General features: G+C 46.6%; 1 protein-coding gene across 1 annotated transcript in view; it reads left to right on the forward strand.

The window, feature by feature from the left end:
* Positions 1–278: 278 nt before the first annotated feature.
* The window catches only part of EIF4E3 (eukaryotic translation initiation factor 4E family member 3), a 56934-nt gene continuing 42066 nt past the window's right edge, over positions 279–15146 (forward strand). The window contains 1 exon segment of the mRNA XM_038772627.1: positions 279–504. Within this exon segment, the coding sequence (XP_038628555.1) occupies positions 326–504 (179 nt within the window). The 5' untranslated portion in view covers positions 279–325.

The raw sequence follows: 15146 nt of genomic DNA on the forward strand, positions 1-15146 counted from the left end.
TCGGTCTCGGTCGCTTCGCTCCTGTGAGCTTGGGGCTCGGAGACTTGTATTTGCCCATTTTTCTCGCTGTGTGCCGCGCGGCTGCCTGCTAGCTGGGCGCCTCCCGTCCCGTCCGGTCCCGCTCCCCACTCCCCGTCCGAAACGGGGAGTGGCCCCGAGCCGCGGGGCCGGCCGAGGCTCTCCCCCCCGGTCCCTCGGGTCCCCCGCACAGGGCGGAGCCGCGGGCCGGGGAGGGAGGCAGCGAGGAGGGGGCGGGGGTGACAGCCTGTGCCGCCGCCTCTGGCTGCGCCAGAGTTCTCCTCGCGCGCCCGTGCTCGGGGAGAAAATGGCGCTTTCTCCGGCCGACGAGCCGGCTCTGCTCAGCCCATCCGAGACCTCCGCGTGCCAGGACCCGCCAGACCAGGCCGAAGACGAAGAGTCGCTCCGAATCCGGCACCTCCCGAAACTGCGATCGGAGCCAGGCGGCATCCCGCTCCAAACTTCCTGGACCTTCTGGCTTGACAGGTGAGGGGGCTGGGGTGCGGGGCCCTCGGTCCGTCCGGCGGGAGAACCGGGGGAGACCGGGGCCCGGCTGCCTCCGATCCCCGGCCGGGCTTTGCCTCGCCCGTCGCCCCGAGCCTCATCCACTCCCGGGCCCCTGGAGGCCGCTTCGTCTCTGGCTTTGACTCTCCCGGATGAAGGGCTGAACCTCGAACTAGGCCCGGTGACCCCAATCCCTTCTCTTCTCCAACCCCATCGAATCTCCCTTATCCCCTCTTCCTTCTCACCCCACTACCCTCGGTTCTCTCTCTCTCTCCCCCTCCCTATTTCTCTCTATCTGTTTCTCTGGCTATTTCTCTCTCTTCCCCCTCCCCCCCTCTTTCCAAATCCTTAAACTCTCTTTCAGGCATTTTTGCCACATCAGTTACTTTAGTATCAACGACTTTTTCAAGTATTCGTTTGATCACCCTTCCGGTCAGAACCCTTGAATCCAGCCATCCCGCAGGATAATGTGAAGCGTTCAGTCCCCTCCTGTCATGGAGCAGGGCACCCTTTCTCCCACATCTTTTGCCCCAGGGCCGAGTTTTGAATGTAAAGTCAACCGAGTTAACTCAGAAACACATACCGCAGCTGCCACCCACAACCAAATTAGGGGCAAATATCACGAGAATCAAGACAAGCCTTGAACAACCCTTTCCTCTTCCCTTACCGCTCATCCATAGCATCTTGACTACAGTATTGCTCTGTATCGGCAGAGATGGATGGTGACCCGAGACTTAGGATATAAATACAGAAGCAACTCTAGCTGTTCAACTCTTACTGCATTTCAACAGGAAATTATGCAAGTGCAATCAGTATAACTTCCTGGATTTCTGGAGGAGTCAGCTTCCTCAAAATGATGACGGTTTATACTCATACCAGATGAATGCTTTCTCAGGGCCTTCAGAAGGACTTTCTGCCACTCTGCTAAAATGCAGTCACTGATGAAGCATCTCAAAATGTAGGTGAGATAGTTTATGGGCAGGCGTTTCACAAATAATTATTTATATGAAAAGTGCACAAAAGACTTAAAATATTTATAAACTGTAAATGCATCTTTATCTTTTAAGAGATCTAAAATTTGCTTGGAGTGGTAAACTTGTTCAGAGTTGTCCCTACTGAATTAATGTTTGCTGTTTAGTTGCTTGAGGAAAAAATAGTACAGTGCTTTTCCAGATTAACCAACAAGATTTTAAATTGTTTCAGTGTTTGAGAGATGCTTCCGTTTTCCAAAAGATTTCATTTTCCTTGGGCTGCAGGGTACTAATGATCCGTTGACTGCCATTACTTTTTATGGCCAGATTTTTCCAAAAAAGAATTTAAGCTCTCAGCAAGGTAGATTTTCAAAAGTGAAGATGTAAGCTAAATAGAAGAGAAGCAGTATGGCCTAATGGAAAGAGCAGAGGTCTGGAAGTCAGAGGACCTGTGGTCTAATCCCAGTTCTGCCATTTGCCTGCTGTGTGACCTTGGGTGAGTCACTTAATTTCTCTGTGCCTCAGTTTCCTCAGCTGTAAAAGGGGGATTCAGTACCTGGTCTCCCTCCTACTTAATCTGTAAGCCCCATATGGGACATGGCCTGGGTCCAGCCTGATTAAATTGCATCCACCCCAATGCCTAGAACAGTGCTTGTCACCTAGTAAGTGCTCAGCAAATACAATAATAATAATTATGATAAACTACTCATTTTTGCTGTGTCCTAAAATGCAGGTAATCCTCAGACTCAAAACACAATTGGTTCCTGAAAACTATGTCTTATGTCAAAAGGCAAGGTGGAACCAATTTTTTCATAGGAGTAATAGTAGTGGTGATAATAGCATTTATGAAGTGCTTACTGTGTGCAGAGCACTGTATTAAGCACTGGGAGAGGATACCCAGGTGGGAATTAGACATAGTCCCTGGACCCTAAGGGGCTCACAACTCTACTTCTTAAAAAGGGGGAGAGGGAACTGGAAGCAGACACATAAGGAGAAATGAAATGATAAAAACACTGAGGCAATATAAGACTGTGAGCCTGTTCTAGACTGTGAGCCTGTTGTTGGGTAGGGACTGTCTCTGTATGTTGCCAACTTGTACTTGTACTTGAGCTTAGTACAGGGCTTTGCACACAGTAAGTGCTCAATAAATACGATTGAATGAATGAATGCACACCAAGCAAAAATAAACAAAACGGGGGGAAAAAAGCAGAGGTTCATGCTCTTTGTGGCTTAGAATCCAACAGTTGCAATTGCAGCTACAGCAACTGCCACAGCCTACCCAACTCTCCAAATTCAGTGGAAGCCTCATGCTGCCACTGCTTCTGACCTTTCTGCCACAGTGGTGCAAGGCAGGATGGGATCATGGTCCCAGGATGAGGCAGCACAACTGACCAGTGGGAATGGGGAGCAATTTTATAAATGGGGAATTTGTTCCTAAACCGAGCTTGGATACCCCATGTTATACTAAAATTACACAGAATTGTGCACACAATCGTTAATAGGTGAGTAGTATAGCTAGGTTAATGCGTTTTTTTTTTAATTGAATCAGGTTCCATGATAGGGTAGCTGACTTTTTTTACTTTTGAAGTGAAAATGGATATGTAATCTCTCCATGGTCAGGTAGTCAGGTAACCCAGAATCCCCTATCCCCCAACACCTCCCCACCTTCTGTAAACTTTCTCTCCTCCCCCCTCATCCCCTGCCCCGACACTATCTGACTAAAAATGTGTTTTTCTCCCATTTCCCCACTGTTCCATGTGTGCTGCTACCCAAACCCCCAGAGCTAGTGCCATCAAGGAAGCTGGTATTGTTAATGCGTGGTAAAGGTGAAATGGGGTAAATTTAGAAATGCTAAGGGCCATTTGTCATAACTAAAAATGTCTTAAATCAAGGACCGTCTATATTCTGGTAGGAGGGTATTGGTTTTGTGAGTTCTACTGCCAGGAATATTGATGCTGCTCACTTATGTTAGGATTGTGAAAAGACTTTATTTTCAGAATATATTTTTTATTTTACATAGAGAAACAACATTGATTTTTTTCATTAATTTCCCAGAATATGATGGTATAGACATAATGATTTGTTACTCATGTTATTTTTCTTCCACATTCCTGTGAAGGTAATATGCATTTTATAATTAGCAAAAATGGAGTTTAATGAAGATGTTGTTGGAGTTCAGTGTGTACAGAAATGTTCATTTTCTGCTGCAAGCATTTTAAAGTTTTGATTGTTTTTTCTTCATATTATTCCATTGAAATATTTTTTTCTGAAACATCAGTAAACTTGTAAATATAGATGGATGCATTTGTTTATAAAGCATAATTAACTTACATAACTAAATATTACCAATTTTTGATATAATTTGTCTCACTGCATATCAGCAGTCCTTATGGATAGACCTATAGGAATAGTGAAAATTCAGAATTCACTCACTCTATTTCTTACCCTGTTCATAGTTTTAATAATTCTGCTTAGGTATAGGTAGAAACCTGAGACCACACAATTCTGTAAAAAAACAATACTGATATGCCTTTATACCACTTGACTTTAACATAATTTTTTTCTCCTTCGCTTTTACAGAAACCTTGAATCACAGTTATTACCTTGTGCTATTGACAAGGGAAGAAAAATCCAAGTCACATAATTTGAAGGCATATGGATGTAGCTGTAGTCCAAATTGAACTCCTTTTATACTATTAAGTCTTGAAAGAATTGTAATAGACAATTTTAAAGGTGACCTTTTCCCATTTTATTTCATAGCTTTCTCTAAGCAAGGTGTCTGATACAGTAAGTTTCAAAAAGACCTCAACTAGGCTTGTGAATTTACAGCTACATAGTTGTGCCTTTAGTTTCTGAGCTTCTCCCATAAATCATTCACATTTTAGAAGCAGTTTACATTCATTAAGCTCTTAGTCTTTTCAGAAGTCAAGGACTATGTTTTTTAAAGCTTTCCTATCTGAAGGCCATCTCTTACCCTGAATTGGAAGCCAATCTCCCTGACTCTGGATGTGAATTGCCCTTCCTTGACCCACCCACCCCATCCCCCAAGATATATATGGCTGAATAAAATCAGATATGTGACATCCCTTGTCTGCTGTGGTTCTGTGTAATGGATGAGCATCAATCAATCAATCAATCAATCATATTTATTGAGCGCTTACTGTGTGCAGAGCACTGTACTAAGTGCTTGGGAAGTACATGTTGGCAACATATAGAGACGGTCACTACCCAACAGTGGGCTCACAGTCTAGAATGGGGAGACAGAGAACAAAACAAAACATATTAACAAAATAAATAGAATAAATATGTACAAGTAAAATAGAGTAATAAATACGTGCAAACATATATACATATATACAGGTGCTGTGGGGAAGGGAAGGAGATAAGGTGGGTGGGTGGAGAGGGGGAGAAGAGGGAGAGGAAGGAGGGGGCTAAGTCTGGGAAGGCCTCCTGGAGGAGGTGAGCTCTCAGTAGGGCCTTGAAGGGAGAAAGAGAGCTAGCTTGGCGGATGTGGGGAGGGAGGGCATGCCAGGCCAGGGGGATGACGTGGGCCGGGGGTCGACGGCGGGACAGGCGAGAACGAGGCACGGTGAGGAGATTAGTGGCAGAGGAGCAGAGGGTGTGGGCTCGGCTGTAGAAGGAGAGAAGGGAGGTGAGGTAGGAGGGGGCAAGGTGATGGAGAGCCTTGAAGCCGAGGGTGAGGAGTTTCTACCTGATGCGTAGGTTGATTGATAGCCACTGGAGATTTTTGAGGAGGGGAGTAACATGCCCAGAGAGTTTCTGGACAAAGACAATCCGGGCAGCGGCGTGAAGTATGGATTGAAGTGGGGAGAGACATGAGGATGGGAGATCAGAGAGAAGGCTGATGCAGTAGTCCAGATGGCATAGGATGAGAGCTTGAACGAGCAGGGTAGCGGTTTGGATGGAGAGGAAAGGGTGGATCTTGGCAATGTTGCGGAGCTGAGACCGGCAGGTTTTGGTGACGGCTTGGATGTGAGGGGTGAACGAGAGAGCGGAGTCGAGGATGACACCAAGGTTGCGGGCTTGTGAGACGGGAAGGATGGTAGTGCCGTCAACAGTGATGGGAAAGTCAGGGAAAGGGCAGGGTTTGGGAGGGAAGACAAGGAGTTCAGTCTTGGACATATTGAGTTTTAGATGGCGGGCAGACATCCAGATGGAGATGTCCTGAAGGCAGGGGGAGATGCAAGCCTGGAGGGAGGGAGAGAGAGCAGGGGCAGAGATGTAGATTTGGGTGTCATCAGCGTAGAGATGATAGTTGAAGCCGTGGGAGTGAATGAGGTCACCAAGGGAACCTTGAGGAACCCCCACAGTAAGGGGATGGGAGGGGGAGAAGGAACCTGTAAAAGAGACTGAGAATGAACGACCAGAGAGATAAGAGGAGAACCAGGAGAGGACGGAGTCTGTGAAGCCAAGGTTGGATAGCGTGTTGAGGAGAAGGGGGTGGTCCACAGTGTTGAAGGCAGCTGAGAGGTCGAGGAGGATTAGGATAGAGTATGAGCCGTTGGATTTGGCAAGCAGGAGGTCATTGGTGACCTTTGAGAGGGCAGTTTCCGTGGAATGTAGGGGATGGAAGCCAAACTGGAGGGTGTCGAGGAGAGAGTTGGCGTTGAGGAATTTAAGGCAGCGCGTGTAGACGACTGGTTCAAGGAGTTTGGAAAGGAATGGTAGGACGGAGATGGGGCGATAACTAGAAGGTGAGGTGGGGTCAAGAGAGGGTTCTTTTAGGATGGGGGAGACGTGGGCATGTTTGAAGGCAGAGGGGAAGGAACCAGTGGAGAGTGAGTGGTTGAAGATGGAAGTTAAGGAGGGGAGAAGGGACGGAGTGAGAGGTTTCATGAGATGAGAGGGAATGGGGTCAGAAGCACAGGTGGCCAGAGTAGCACTTGAGAAGAGGGAGGAGAGCTCCTCTGAGGATACTGCTGGGAAGGATGGGAGAGTAGCAGAGAGTGTTGAGAGTCCGGGGGGTTGGAGAAGGGGGGGGGGGAGTGACTTTGGGGAGGTCAGACCTGATGGATTTAATTTTATTAATGAAGTAGGAGGCCAGATCGTTGGGGGTGAGGGAAGGAGGAAGGGAATTGAATGTACAGAAGAGCTGATGGGGATGATGGGCATGGGTGTCAATAAGGGAGTGAGCATGTAGAGATCCCATGGTTCATTCCTTCTCTGTCTCCTTACTGGGTAGAAACTCTTCACCATCAGCTTTAAGGCACTCAGTCAGCTCTCCTGACTCTTCATCCTCACTCCTCTCCCACTACAACCCAGCCCGCACCTCTCTCGCCATTGACCCCTGGCTCACGCCCACCCTCCTGCCTGGAGCTCTCTTCCCCTTCATATCTGACAGACCACCACCCTCTCCTCCTTCAAAGCCCAGTGCGATTGGATCTCTGTACCCCTTAAGCACTCTGATACTCACCTCACCCCAGAGCACTTAGTTACATACCTTATAATGATTATGGTATTTGTTAAAGTTTACTGTGTGTCAAACACCATACTAAGCGCTGGGGTAGGTACAAGTTAATCAGGTTGGACATAGTCCCTGTCCCACATGGGGGTCACAGTGTAAGTAGGAGTACCTTATACTTAGCTGCTGCCCCTACCTGTATTTCACTTTAATGTCCATCTCCCCCACTAGATTGTAAGCTTCTTGAGGGCAGAAATGGTGTCTGCTTACTCTAGTGTACCCTCCCAAGTGACGAGTTCAATGCTGTGCACACAGTAAGCACTCACTAAATGCCACTGATCAATCTCTTACATGTATACTTGAAATAGCTACTTCTTCAGGAGGGTCTATATGAGAACCATCATCATTTAATATTTGAGTGCTTACAGTCTCTATATGTAAATATTATTGCCCATACAACTTAAAGATGCTGTTAATGATAAAGTGTGATGGATGGCTGAAAATTTCTGATGAATGCTGTTTTTTACCCTTTGGGTACATCTGAATTAGTCTTGTAGTTTGCATGCATAGCCTCTTTTTGCAAGGCCCATCATTGTACACTGTGTTTGAACTAACCCTGCTATATCTACATACCTAAGTGACCGGCTTGCTGTGGTCATATAAGTTGTCAGTATTCACCATATTGAATGCTGTTGTGTTTCAGGTGTCATTTTTTCTTTCTTTTGCCCACTCTGTTTTCAGTCTCAATGCCTTTCAACTCACTGTGGAACAGCTACATAGGTATTTTGTGCTCCACACATATCACACGTGGAATTGAGTTGCAGTGAACTTAATTTTTATGTTGATGAATTGAATGTACTCCCACACCTTGCCATTAGTGATCATATTCTATAACGTTAAACATGACTCATAGGTAATGTTCCTAAAGCGGGTGCTGCCCCTAACTTAGAGAGCAGTGCTTTCTAAATAGTGTCATGAGCTCTTTCAAATGTGCTCCAAGTTGGGGGATTGTGGAGGGAGGGAGCACAATGCCATCTTTAATTTAGTGTGTTAGGGCTGTGTTCTCAATCATATGCAAAATGGCAGCACCCAGTTGCTGCTCTAGGAGCTGTCAGTTTGTATACCACCATGCAAGTATATTCCAATGCATGTGTAGTGAAAAGATGGCAACACCCAGACCAATAAAGGTTGGGAAGTACTTATATAGAAATACTTTTTATTGGTCTTTTTTCCAGTATTTCCCATAGAGAGTGGTGTTTCTGCCTCTTACGTGAGCCGCTCTTTTCCTCCATTCCCCATCATACCATTGCTCTCCTTTCTCCTGTCTCTTTGTCCCTTTATCTTCTTAGTTTCATGGTGTTCTTTCTCTTTGCTTATTCATTGTTTCTTTTTTGTTCTTTTGTATTACTGATAATTATTTTTTGTCTCTTCCTCTATTTTACATTCATGAGAACTTTGTCTTCAGTTGTCATTTCTGGCTTTTTTTCCTTTCCCCTCTCTAAAAATAATCTCTGTAGTCATGCTTAACTAATTTTCTTTTATTTTTCTTAGATTCTTTGCCCCAGCTCGTAGTTTGTCTCATTGTTGTTAGACATTTTCTGTGTTGTCTCTTACCACTCTTTTCTCCCATTTGTCTTATCCTCATGCTTGCCCTTTGTGCTACTGGAGCTTTAGCACTGGTAGTTATTTTTATGGTACTTGGTAAGCGCTTACTGTGTGCCAAGGCACTGTACTAAGCACTAGGGTAGATACAAGATAATCAAGTTGGACACAGTCCCTGCCCGACATGGGGCTCACAATCTAAGTAGGAGGGAGTAGGATTTAATCCCCGTTTTACAAATGAGGTAAATGAGGCCCAGAGAAGTGAGGTGACATGCCGAAGGTAGCACAGCAGATATAAGTAATGGAGCTGGGCTTAGAATCCAGATCTTCTGACTCCCAGGCCCATGCTCTTTTCACAAGGGTTGCACTGCTTCCCTGTTAAGAGGCAGGTAAGAGGAGTATTGTGCTCCTAAGGGGCAAGACCTCATGAGACAGATCTGTTCTTCTGAGCAGGGAGCAGCCAGGTTGGCACTCTTTGCAGAAAAGGCAGATATGGAGCATGCCTAGATTGGTCTGGATCAGCCCCAGGAAGATTTGCCGCCTTTTGTGACCATTTTGTTGATTGCCAACTTTGAACTAAGTTCATGCATGGCTCAAAGCCTGCATGGATTTTTCTGACAAACACCCCGTTTAAAATAATATATTTCACATAGTACATTTACCTATGTAAGTGATTTTATACTTGGGGACAAGTAGCATGAAAGGTGAAATATTTTAGATAGTAATGACGGTTCAGCAGCCACTAAGTTTAATGCACTATTCTAAGTGTTTGGGAAGTACAACAGAAACACAAGATGAGCTCCCTTTCCACAAAGAGCTTATACTAACAGAAGAGGCAGACTGATATATTCACAAGCAGTGGAATTAGAGTAAAATTGAATGTTCAATATATACAAAAGTGCTGAGGATGGGCATAAATACAGAGTTAGTGCAAGAGGCTGCTGAGGAGGTGATAAGATTCAGGGTACTGATAATTAGGGAAAGCTTGTTGGTGGTGGTGGGATTTTAGGATGGTTTGGAAGAAGAATTGTGGTTCCTGTTAAGTGTTCCAAGTACTGTGCTATCTACTGGACTAGATATAAGGTCATTAGGTCACAAACGGGGCTCACATCCCAATTAGGAGGAAGAACAGGTAACAAGTATTGAATCCAAATTTTATGGATGAGGAAACTGAGGCACAGAGAAGTTGTGACTTGCCTGAGGTCACACAGGGTGGGGGGAAAAGGAATTCCAGGTGGTGGGGATAACATGGCAGACTGAGCAAGGTACAATGCAGAAGTGGGCTTGAGAGTGAAGCAGACAAGCAGGGTAGTAGTGGGTAAGGAGAGCTGATAAGTAAGGTGGAGAGGGCAGTGGAAAGCTTGGAATGTAATGGTAAGGAGTCTTTTCTGGCTCTAGAGGGAATTAAACAATCATATTTTTAGAATAATAATAATATGGTGGTATTTGTTAAGCGCTTACTATGTGCCAGGCATGGTACTAAGCTCTGAGGTGGATACAAGCAAATTGGGTTGGACACAGTTCCTGTCCCTCATCAGGCTCACAGTCTTTATCCCCATTTTACAGAAGAGGTAAGTGAGGCACAGAGAAGTGAAGTGACTTGCCTGAGATCACACAGTAGACAAGTGGCATCACCGGAATTAGAATCCATGACTTTCTGTCTCCTGGGTCTGTGCTCTATCCACTAGGCCAGTATTTGGCAACCATCAGGAAGAGTGGTAAAGATACAGTCTGGTAAACTGTCGCTGGCCAGAGCCCTGGGAAGCTCCCTTTTGCTGTGTCTGTTACCCAGGAAATTCATTTCAGAAATATTTTTTCTTTCCTTGCCTCAGCCTGCACTCCTGTCCCTGTTAAACCATCCTTCTTTAAGCTTGTGCCTCTGTGGTTCCCCTGCCCACTCCTTTCCCTGTCTCCGTTCCATTCAAGGCCATGCTGCCAGGTCTCCCAAAGGCGTGAAGAAGAGAGAAGGGACCTGGACTGGTGTGGGGGTCAGGGGATGTGAGGCGGCAGGCTCCATCTTTACCGGCCCCATTACCCTCAACCTGTTCCCTGCATGTTCTCATGATTTGGGGGTGCTCAGGCAATTAGGGCAGGACAAAGCTTTGGTTGTTTTGGTTTGTGGTTTGTTTTTTTTTGAAAGGCTGGCAGGTTTGGCTTAGCGAGACCGGGGCAGCAGGGTTGAGTAGGGGGCTCCCGAGGTTTTCGGACACAAGGTCAGAGAGGGGCTGGGTGAGTGAAGACATGGAGTAAGAGGAAAGTGAGGTGAGTGAAGAAATAAAAAGAGATTATTTGGGTGACAACTAGCAGCATCAGGAAGATTTCCAGTGTCCTGGCCAGTTCCAACTAGCCACTAGGCCCTCTAGTGCATAAGCATCAAATGGAAGGTAAGAATCAATCAATCAATCAATCAATCGTATTTATGGAGCGCTTACTGTGTGCAGAGCACTGTACTAAGCGCTTGGGAAGTACAAGTTGGCAACATATAGACACAGTCCCTACCCAACAGTGGGCTCACAGTCTAGAAGGGGGAGACAGAGAACAAAACCAAACATATTAACAAAATAAAATAAATAGAATAGATATGTACAAGTAAAATAAATAAATAGAGTAATAAATACGTACAAACATATATACAGGTGCTGTGGGGAAGGGAAGGAGGTAAGACGGGGGGATGGAGGGGGGCGAGGGGGAGAGGAAGGAGGGGGCTCAGTCTGGGAAGGCCTCCTGGAGGAGGTGAGCTCTCAGTAGGGCCTTGAAGGGAGGAAGAGAGCTAGCTTGGCGGATGTGGGGAGGGAGGGCATTCCAAGCCAGGGGGATGACGTGGGCCGGGGGTCGACGGCGGGACAGGCGAGAACGAGGCACGGTGAGGAGATTAGCGGCAGAGGAGCAGAGGGTGCGGGCTGGGCTGTAGAAGGAGAGAAGGGAGGTGAGGTAGGAGGAGGCGAGGTGATGGAGAGCCTTGAAGCCGAAGGTGAGGAGTTTCTGCCTGATGCACAGATTGATTGGTAGCCACTGGAGATTTTTGAGGAGGGGAGTAACGTGCCCAGAGCGTTTCTGGACAAAGACAATCCGGGCAGCAGCATGAAGTATGGATTGAAGTGGGGAGAGACACGAGGACGGGAGATCAGAGAGAAGGCTGATGCAGTAGTTCAGACAGAATAGGATGAGAGCTTGAACGAGCAGGGTAGCGGTTTGGATGGAGAGGAAAGGGTGGATCTTGGCAATGTTGCGGAGCTGAGACCGGCAGGTTTTGGTGACGGCTTGGATGTGAGGGGTGAATGAGAGAGCGGAGTCGAGGATGACACCCAGGTTGCGGGCCTGTGAGACGGGAAGGATGGTAGTGCCGGCAACAGTGATGGGAAAGTCAGGGAGAGGGCAGGGTTTGGGAGGGAAGACAAGGAGTTTAGTCTTGGACATGTTGAGTTTTAGGTGGCGGGCAGACATCCAGATGGAGATGTCCTGAAGGCAGGAGGAGATGTGAGCCTGGAGGGAGGGGAAGAGAGCAGGGGCAGAGATGTAGATTTGGGTGTCATCAGCGTAGAGGTGATAGTTGAAGCCATGGGAGCGAATGAGGTCACCAAGGAAGTGAATGTAGATCGAGAACAGAAGGGGAACAAGAACTGAACCTTGGGGAACCCCCACAGTAAGGGGATGGGAGGGGGAGGAGGAGCCTGCAAAAGAGACTGAGAATGAACGACCGGAGAGATAAGAGGAGAACCAGGAGAGGACGGAGCCTGTGAAGCCAAGGTTGGATAGCGTGTTGAGGAGAAGGGGGTGGTCCACAGTGTTGAAGGCAGCTGAGAGGTCGAGGAGGATTAGGATAGAGTATGAGCCGTTGGATTTGGCAAGCAGGAGGTCATTGGTGGCCTTTGAGAGGGCAGTTTCCGTAGAATGTAGGGGACGGAAGCCAGACTGGAGGGGGTCGAGGAGAGAGTTGGTGTTGAGGAATTCGAGGCAGCGCGTGTAGACGACTGGTTCAAGGAGTTTGGAAAGGAATGGTAGGAGGGATATGGGGTGATAACTAGAAGGTGAGGTGGAGTCAAGAAAGGGTTTTTTTAGGATGGGAGAGACATGGGCATGTTTGAAGGCAGAGGGGAAGGAACCAGTTTAGAGTGAGTGGTTGAAGATGGAAGTTAAGGAGGGGAGAAGGGATGGAGTGAGAGATTTCATGAGATGAGAGGGAATGGGGTCAGAAGCACAGGTGACCGGAGTAGCACTTGAGAGGAGGGAGGAGAGCTCCTCTGAGGATACTGCTGGGAAGGATGGGAGAGTAGTAGAGAGTGTTGAGAGCCGGGGGGTTGGAGAAGGCGGGGAGTGACTTTGGGGAGGTAAGGTGGTACTGGGAAAATTGGCTCTGCTAGTTGCTTGCTGTGTGACCTTGGGCAAGTCACTTAATGTCTCTGGGCCTCAGTTTCCTCAACTGTAAAATGAAGATTCAGTACCTGTTCTCCCACCTACTTCAACTGCGAGGCCCTTACGAGACAGGAACAGTGTCCGACCTAATTGACATATGCCTATCCCAGCGTTTAGAACATAGTAAGTGCTTAACAGATACCTTGGAAGAAAACGTACAGCTAGACTGTGAGCCCCATGTGGGACAGGGATTATGTCTGACCTGAGTATCTTGAATCTATCCCCGAGTTTACTTAGTAATAATAATAATAATGGTATTTGTTGAGCATTTACTATGTGCCAAGCACTGTTCTAAGCACTGGGGTAGATACAGGGTAATTAGGTTGTCCCATGTGGGGCTCACACTTTAATCCCCATTTTATAGATGAGGTACCTGAGGCACAGAGAAGTTAAGTGACTTGCCTAAGGTCACACATCAAACAAATGGCAGAGCTGGGATTAGAACCCCTGTCCTTTGACTCCCAAGCCTGTGCTCTTTCCAGTAAACCACACTGCTTCTCATGTAGCTTGCACTCTTAGTACAGTGCTTGGCACATAGTAAGCACTTAATAAATACCACAATTACTATTACAGCTAAAGATTCAGTGGGAGACTTTCTTTTTATAAGAAATCCCCACTTAGTTGCCACTTACCTGGCAAGTACTATATTGTGTGGATGGACGGGCATGTGAGTGATCACATGAAGGAAACATTTGTTTGGGGATTTAAGTCAACTTGGGTCAATCTTATGTTTTCTTGAATGTAAACTGTAAGCTCCTTTTGGGCAGATCTTGTGTCTACCAATTCTATTGTATTGTACCTTTCCAAGTGCTTAGTACAGAGCTCTGAACACAGTAAACACACCATAAATACCACAGATTGATCTACTACCCCTCTACCTTCCTCACTGCTTTCTCCCTTTGTGCACCGCTCCTGTTCTTAGAAGCAGCGTGGCCTAGCGGGTAGATGGGCCTGGGAGTCAGAAGGGCATGGGTTCTAATCCCAGCTTTGCCACTTGTCTGCTCTGTAACCTTGGTCAAGTCACTTCACTTCTCTGGGTCTCAGTTTCCTCATCTGTAAAATGGGGATTAAGACTGTGAGCCCTATGTGGAAAAGGGACTGGGCCCAACTTGATTAGCTTGTATCTACCCCAGCCCGTAGAACAGGGCCTGTCACATAGTAAGCGCTTAACAAATACCATCATTATTATAGGTGGTTTCTAGACTAACCCCATGTATCAGCATTTTCTTACTCCTCCTATTCAGAGAAAACCAGGAAGGTGAAGTTTCTATACCGAAATTCCTGGAAATGTTAAAAAGGCTAGTTTTAAGTTGCAAATAAGAACCTCTGGGATTGCCTTACATAAGCCAAAGACAGCTGTGTTAAACAATCGACCTTTACAGAGCTGTCCTTCAGGTGATGCTACTGATGGTAAGTTTTTGTTTTTTTCTAGTTTTTTTCCTCCCCATCACCAGGTGTATGGCAGATGTGGGCGAAATGACTAATATCTAATCAACAATATCTTTCACCCTGTACCAACAAAAAGATGGTACAGGTACCATCGCAGTACTATTTGTTCTGATGATTTTGACACCTGTCTACATGTTTTGTTTTGTTGTCTGTCTCCCCCTCCTAGACTGTGAGCCTGTTGCTGGGTAGGGGCCGTCTCTATATGTTGCCAAATTGTACTTCCCAAGCACTTAGTACAGTGCTCTGCACACAGTAAGCGCTCAATAAATATGATTGAATGAATGAATGTAGGTAAATTTTTCTCCCTATTATAGATCTGTAAATGGAACAAAATAATCAGAAAGAAATTAGAATAGTGTAACGCAGGAGCTTAGCTTCAGGCAGATTCATTCTGGATTTGGCGAGACTGAAGAAAGAGAGAGGAGCCTTTGCAATGGGGTTCATATCACCTTTAATCTTGCAGTGGCCGGTCGAGGTCCAGGTGCAAGGACAGCCCCACGGGACATCCGTGGAGCATCTGCACCGCAACAGGTGTGGGGCGGGCTTTTATACAGAACCGGACAGAGGTGGCCGCTTGCCAAAGGCTTATCTAAGGCCTACATAAGTGTGGTGCAGTTAGAAATATACGGCGCATGAGCAGAAAGCATAGCAAGGAATTCTAGGTATCATAACAAAGCGAGGGATCCTAGATATCATAAAGCGAGGGATCCTGGGTATTGCAGTATTCCGTGGACATACACTCCACCCCTCCAGTCTCCTCGCCTTAC

This window comes from Tachyglossus aculeatus, chromosome X1 (assembly GCF_015852505.1).
Source record: "Tachyglossus aculeatus isolate mTacAcu1 chromosome X1, mTacAcu1.pri, whole genome shotgun sequence".
NCBI lineage: Eukaryota > Metazoa > Chordata > Mammalia > Monotremata > Tachyglossidae > Tachyglossus > Tachyglossus aculeatus.